Below are 7,457 nucleotides of genomic sequence, written 5' to 3' on the forward strand. Positions count from 1 at the left end.
AAACAAATTTTAATTTTCTTAATAAAATATCATAAACATAGAATAATAACTAGGATGTTCCCAAAGATTTGTTTTAATTTTTATCCCTATTATCTCCTGAGGTTACATACAAATAAACATGTCATCAGTAAGAACTTATTTTCTTTTACAATCGTTGTTTTTCTTGAACAAAATGAATATCTTCAAATCTCTATGTTTTTATGTGATGGAAACATTGTCCTAGCAGAAAAAATCAATTGATTATTCTGTTATGACTTAATGAATCACAACTCATTGATATAAAAAGTTCCCTGTAGTGAAATAAACGGGTGCAGAAAACCAGGATTCTAAAAATCAAAAGAACAACGGGTAAAATCACATCGTCTTTTTTAGTTTTATGGTAACTACTAACTGAAAAACAGAACCTTTTTCTAGAAGATGTTTCAAAATTTGAAACTGAAAACAGAAATTTAAATTTTGGTCAAAAGACAATGTGTTAAAACAGAAAACTGATGCATATAATTTTTTTTTTTTTTTTTACTCTTTACTTATACAAATTATTTTCGTTATTGTGGCATAACTGCCGTCCCCACTCCTCCCAATACCAACGGTCACTTTGTTTTTTGACTGCCGTCAAAACAGGTATGCATTCTGTCTCATCATTTGATTTGTATTTTTTTTTTCATCTCTCTATTTGTAATTTCTTTAATATTTCTTCTCTTATCTATCTGTTACTATTACCCTTTTCATTTACTATTTATAACCTTTAATTTTTCTTATTATATCTTACGTTTTTACATTTTATACCCCTGTTATTTTACACTTATGTTTTTTCTTTTTCCCTTTTTGTAACTATAGTAGGGGTATTCATGATCTATGTTAAAGCGTGTTAAATGTAAAAACTCGTGTTAAATCTAAAAAAATTGCCTTCTTTTGCCGTGGTAAAACGAAATAACATTTAACATGGCTGAGAGTCTGTTACTTGGTCAGTTAAATCGAGAATGACGTCACACAATAGACCAGTTGAGATCGCCGCCATATTAGTTGTTGTGACTTTCAATACAGTTGTCAATTAGCTCATCTTCATTCTCTTCTTCACAAGTTTGAAGATCAATAAGACACTCATAAGCTAAACTTTCACACAAATTCCACTTTTCACTCACTCTAGGCATGTTTTAATTAATTACTTAAATCAAAACTGAAGTAAACAATAACATGAGGGTTAGGAAGGAAGGTTATAAACATAAAGGCTTATACAACAAGTTCTAGGGGCTCTTATACATTTAACGTTTAACATGACTTCAAATAGGGCTGCTCACAATCCTATAGTTATAACATTTAACAGGGTAAAACATATAACATTTAACACAACATCATGAATACCCCTAGTGTTTGTATCTTTTTTAGCCCTGAAGAAGCCCTGCAACGTGGGGCAAAACGTTGGCTCAATAAAATAGTATAATTCTACTATTTGAGTTTTTTTTTACCGCACCCGGACAATATTCCATTCATAAAATATTTATACTTTAAATTTAACTACTAAGTCAAAGTTGAACGAATAAAACTGTTTCATTATCATATTCTCAGCTGTTAATTTGTTTGATGTCGAACTTCACATATTTTTAAAACATTGTTAAAATATTACTTTTGTAAAAGTCTCTGTTATGCTTTGTCTTATACCGTTCCATTTTTCTACAAGGAGGTATGAAAAATCTAGTTTAAGTCTGTAAATAAAGTTAAAAGGAACCTCTTAGTAACGTATTGCTAGCGCTTAGGAGTGGATGTTATTCGAATTACCGAGATCAAAACAATTCTAGAGGAGGTTATTTCACGTGACAGAGAATCTAATTCTTGTTTGCGTTAATGGTTTTGGTTAAATATAGTTTGTTTGTTTAAGTTCAGTGAGTATTTTTAACATAAAGTGAGGATATGTACCAATGGTCGGAAAGTGTGATGCTGAAGCCTGTCAACTTATCCAGTCTTTTAAAAAGAAGTTTGCATGTTCAGTGGATTTGAAATGTTTTGAATGGAAGGTGAAATATTTTGTTATAACAGTGTTACTAATAATAAAATAGCAAAATGTGTAGGAAGTGCAGTGTACAATTATTAATTCTGATGAGCATTTTGGATTGCATGATCAGTGTTCGATCTGTTTCTAAAAAACTAAATAGATAGTTGAAGAGGAATAAAAATAGTATTATTTTTACCATAATTTAGTCTAAACAAAGTTTAATTTTCTGTTTAACAGAATATAATATACTTTAGGCTTTTTTGAATCGTTATAATGTTCTTATTACGATGAATCACAATCAAACAAAATTTTAGTGCAACTAAAAATTTCTTCCCTCAGTCCATTAGGCCTTAGCCAAATTTTTGGTTTATTGTTGTCAGTGACAGTATAGAACCCTTTAAGTTCTTAAATCTGTGTCCAATGACTATCGGCTTTTATTATAATTTAATTTGTGTTAATATTTAAATTAGCAATCATATTTGTTGATCTTCGGTTCAAGAGTTTACTTACCTCAAACAAATTAAGGTCATATGGTTTAAATAATGTAGTTCGAATTAACAATTTTATGCTTAGTTTATGAATTTCGTACAATTTGTGTTTTGTTAGAGGATTTTTTCTTCCAATTTGTTAGTTCATTTTTGTTAAGATATAAGTTGTAGAAATAGGATTTATTGTCAAACCGTAAGTTTTATTGATCAAAATAGTTTATATTGGTTTAGCTTAGGTTTTCTTAGATTCTGGTTGTTCTAAATAATTTTTGGTTGATTCTTTGGTGGTTCATATTTTCCAAAACATGAATATTTCACATTATTTTTTTTCTGCTAAGCATTCAGATTGAACATGGCCTGAAAAATTATGAGATATATGGTAATATAAATATTTTATATGGTAAAAGTTCCCAAATGTTTCTGTAATATTCTTACACGTTATTATTATAGTGAGTTGTCATTCACTCGTTGTTCTTCAGAGAGATAAACAAACCTCTAATGGATTCTTTCGAGTGTAGGTTGGGCCCTAAATTCACATACATATGAATTATCTTATATGGTATTAGGTTAAAATCAACAATATTTTCTTTTCGTGTACAAGTTTTTTTTGTTTTTTTTTTTGTTTTTTTTTTTTCTAAACCGGCCAAGAAGCACCGCGGCCTCAGAGGGCCTATTGTACGCCGTCCCTCCTCTGCTCAAAACAGGCCAATTGCCTTTGCAAATCTGGATACTGTATAGGGATCCACAGTTTCGCAAAGTTTGGGATCCAAGATACAATCCTTACCAAAGATGAGGAATCGCGTTCTTGCCACTGCATCACATTTACACATGGATGTGATAGGCAGTCTCTTCCTCCTTTCTGCAGAACCTGCAGATAGGGGACTCTGTCAGTCCCATTCTATAGAGATGTTTATTTAACTGACAGTGTCCTGTATATAGTCCTGTCACCCATCTTAGGATACTCCTATCCATATTTAGAAGGCAGTTGCTTCTTTTCGGACAGGGTCCTTTAAGGAACATTTTTGATTGTTCCATCCCTCTGGTATTTCTCCAGAGTAACCCTGTACAAGTTAGTATTCACCCATTTTGGAGTAGTGCTTGTAAACTTGTATCCTTTGTGGTATTTTTTAAAATTACAGAACATTTTTTTATATACATTTCATATTTCTTCAAAATTGTCTCAAGATATTCTTTTTTTATTAACATTCGAAAGATCAGGAGAAAAAAATGAGATAAGCTACTTTTTCTGTTAATGTAGTTATTGGTATCAGTGAATTCAGAATATAAAGCAGCATTCTGTCAGTGAGTAAAAATGAAAAGAACAAAAGATACATTAATGTATTATGCATTAATACATATTTTGTGATTTGAATTTATTTTCAATAAATTTATTTTATAATTAGGCGTTAATAGTAAATCATAGATTGATATAAGGAGAAGATGGTTAGGGGGTGCAATAAGCAAAGATACACAAATAAGCAAAAATTATTATATTTAATTCAAAGAAACATAAAAATAAAAATAAAATAATGACAAACACTTGAAAATATATATAACAATAAATTAAGTATACTATAGAAGTATCAACTATTAACATTATAGTCTTCTATTAGTATCATCTACTATCTACCTTATTAATTGTTATGCATATTACCAAGTTTGTTATTTTATTTTTATGTTTCTCTCACTGTATCCCTGACCATCTCCTCACATTTATTTAATAAATTTCTAGAAGAGTGCAATTCTTGATTCTGACTCCATTGATGGCAATAACTTAATTTAAAAAAAAAGAAAAGTGGTTTAGATTTTGTTAAATTTCTTAGTCTATTTTAACATTATATAATAAAAGAGGAGAAGATGGTCGGGGGTGCGGTCAGTAGAACAAAACAAATAAACAAATGAATTATTTATTTGTGCCGACGTTTCAACCTAATTTTCAGGTCTTCATCAGGGCTATAAAAACAAAAAGACAACAACCATCATTCAGGGAGAAAAAAAAAAATAGACTAAAAAATTTGGAAATATAAAACACATAACAATAAAATGAAAATATAAACTAGTTGATGTATATAAATAATAATGTTTTGTCTTTATGTCTTTATCCATAGTTATTAATCAACTAGTTTATATTTTCATTTCATTATTATGTATATTTCCAAATTTTTAGTCTATTATTTATTTTATTTTATTTATTTGTATTTATTTATTTTTTTTCTCCCTGAATGATACTGTTGTATTTTTTGTTTTTATAGCCCTCATGAAGACCTGAAAATTAGGTCGAAACGTCGGCGCATATAAATAAATTGTTTGTTTATTTGTGATTTTTCTGCTGACTGCATCCCCTGACCATCTTCTCCTCTTATATATCTACGTTCAACTATCTTCACATCTTTCTATAATAAACTTGAAAAATGCAATAAAAACTCCCATTCTATATTATCATCCTAAAGTATATCCTAGGTATACTTGATTACTTATATAATTTATTTTAACACTCATCAAATACAGTCCTCTCTATTTATTCAAACCAACGATACCATTAACATACAATCAATTAGGGTAATATCCCCCAACATTAATCCAGGGGAATACTTAAATTATGCACAGAATATATTATTTTTTCTAGAAGCAAGAATGCAAAATCGGACATAAATAACCTCTATCTTCGAAATTTGAGTCTATTGTACTGGAATATGCAACTGAATTTTTTGTTTCTTAGTCTAAATGTAGAATATTTTGTCTATTAATTAAAATTGGTGAAATAAATTTTATTAAAAATATATTTAAAGAGTTGCAAAAACACCCTCATAATGACCCATGTGATAGGATACATAGATCTTACAGTCTTCCATTGCTAGCCAACCATAATTCATAGTTTGATTGATTGATTGATTGATACCGGATACTACTAGGTATGTATTGGGAACAGCATAAAGAATTCTTCTACTAAGAGCCAGTAATAGAATCAAGCTTGTCAACTGCTCTATGGGAGCTACAATTCAATGAATATATTTATGTAGTTAAACCATGAAAATATGTCTGCTATAAGAATAATTTTATAGTTTTATACTTAAATTTTAATTTTATTACTACGATTGCAGGATATTTTCTCCCATTGGTTAGCCTTACAACCTGGTGAATGTGAAAAACATCAAGCAGAGCTATTGGCTTCGACTGTCGAAAATGAATTAATATTACAATATCCTGTTAAAAAGTCTTATCAGTTAGCATTTTTAAAACAGTTGATACAACAAGTAGGAAATATATATTTTTTATTATTATTGCTATAATCAGTAATGTTAGTAAATTTAATTATTATTAAAAATTAAATATATCTTATTTTCAGACTGAAGAGTTAAACATTCCATACGAAGAGGCCTACGAACTATATGTCAAATTATTGAATAGTCCACAAGACGACCTAGTAGATTGTTATAAACATTATTTTTTCGAAAATAAAAATATAATTTTAAAGGAAAATAAAAATTTCATTTCTAGCGGCACGACTGGCCTGTGCACATGGGAGGTGAGAATTTATTTTTCAATATTATTTATTTTATTTGTAATAGAGTGTGTCTTAGAACATTAATATATTAAGGAGAGGGTCAGGACTATGATCAAGAAGAAATGAAAAATAGTTCTCAATTATTTACTCATAGCCGGTGTTTCGACCCACAATGTAAGTCTTCATGAGGGCTAAAATAAAAACAAACCTAGAAAGTAAAAGTGAGAGTGGAAGAGTGATATAAAAAATATTTAAAGACATAATAGAAATAATTAAGTGGATGAAGATAAAAATAGAAATATATATGTACATATAGTTAGTTGACCGTAAAGATTTAAATATAAGAATATGGTCAGGGTTGCGGTCAAAAAAAGAACAAATAGTTTTAAACTATTTATTCTTTTTTTTTTACCGCAACCCTGACCATTTTCTAATATTTAAAAATAGAAATTATCAACTAACATAATAAAGGAGTTGTGAACTGATACATCAAACTTTATATTATTGAAAAGATATCAAAATTATAAAGAATAGAATTTATTAATTAATGCTTTAGTGGCAAATAGGTTTATTTTAACTGTATTAATTGAATTGGGCATAATACCCTGAAATTTTGGATGCATTAATGTGATATATTACATGTGCCTGAAACATTGAACGTATGTTTGTGATGGAAAGCTTGTAAATATTTCAACTGTGATGGTTGGAGTGAGCGATAAACTTTGTAGAATGGGTTTGCCTCCGCCGAAATTATTATCAACATTTTATATGTTGAGACGATGGTTGGGAGTGCGGTTAGTAAACAATACAAACAAGTTGAGAGAACTTATTTAATTGTGCCAACGTTTCAGCCAGAGTTCCTAGCCTTCATCAGGGCTAAGAACAAAGAATAAGATAACAACCAATGAATACAAAAAAATAAAATAAAAAGAGAAAATATAAATAGAATGACACAAATAAACAATTATACAGAATGAAAAACATTGTTAATTCAACACATATTATTACTGTCATGGTTTCTATTCACTTCTTTTGTCTAACTCAACCTTATATTTCGTTTCTTTATTCTAGTATTATACTTACATATTTCATCAGTTACATATATTTTCTTTTATTTATTAGTTTTTTTTTGTATTATTTAATTTTTTTTTCTTTTCAGAACTTGTAATTTTTGATTATTATTAAATTAATATATTCATATTTCTATATTTCTTTGCATTTTATAATTTTAAACTTTTCTTTTCTTGATTATGTTATTCTACTTGCATATTTAATTAAACGTTTTACTTTCCAATTTCTTCATAACTTTATTTTTACTAATTTTCATTCTGTATAATTATTTACTTGTGTCATTCTTTTTATATTTTCTTTTTTTAATTTTTTTTTTATTCATTGGTTGTTATATTGCTCTTTGTTCTTAGCCCTGATAAAGGTTAGAAACTCTGGCTAAAATGTTGGCACAATTAAGTTATAT

At 28.5% G+C, this 7,457-nt stretch overlaps 1 protein-coding gene across 2 annotated transcripts in view; it reads left to right on the plus strand.

Annotated features, from left to right (window-relative positions):
* Window positions 1-1,567: 1,567 nt before the first annotated feature.
* LOC106681406 (splicing factor, suppressor of white-apricot homolog) overlaps window positions 1,568-7,457 on the plus strand; it is a 28,266-nt gene continuing 22,376 nt past the window's right edge. The window contains exons 1-3 of one of the 2 annotated variants that reach the window (XM_014421708.3): window positions 1,737-2,012; window positions 5,580-5,732; window positions 5,825-6,004. In XM_014421708.3, coding sequence (XP_014277194.1) covers window positions 1,917-2,012; window positions 5,580-5,732; window positions 5,825-6,004 — 429 coding nt within the window. In that variant the 5' untranslated portion in view covers window positions 1,737-1,916. Of the gene's footprint in view, window positions 1,682-1,736; window positions 2,013-5,579; window positions 5,733-5,824; window positions 6,005-7,457 lie in introns of those variants that run through there. The other variant, XR_010844432.1, reaches the window with a different exon arrangement.

Source organism: Halyomorpha halys, unplaced genomic scaffold (genome assembly GCF_000696795.3).
Source record: "Halyomorpha halys isolate HHAL.00 unplaced genomic scaffold, Hhal_1.1 Scaffold335.1, whole genome shotgun sequence".
Classification (NCBI taxonomy): domain Eukaryota; kingdom Metazoa; phylum Arthropoda; class Insecta; order Hemiptera; family Pentatomidae; genus Halyomorpha; species Halyomorpha halys.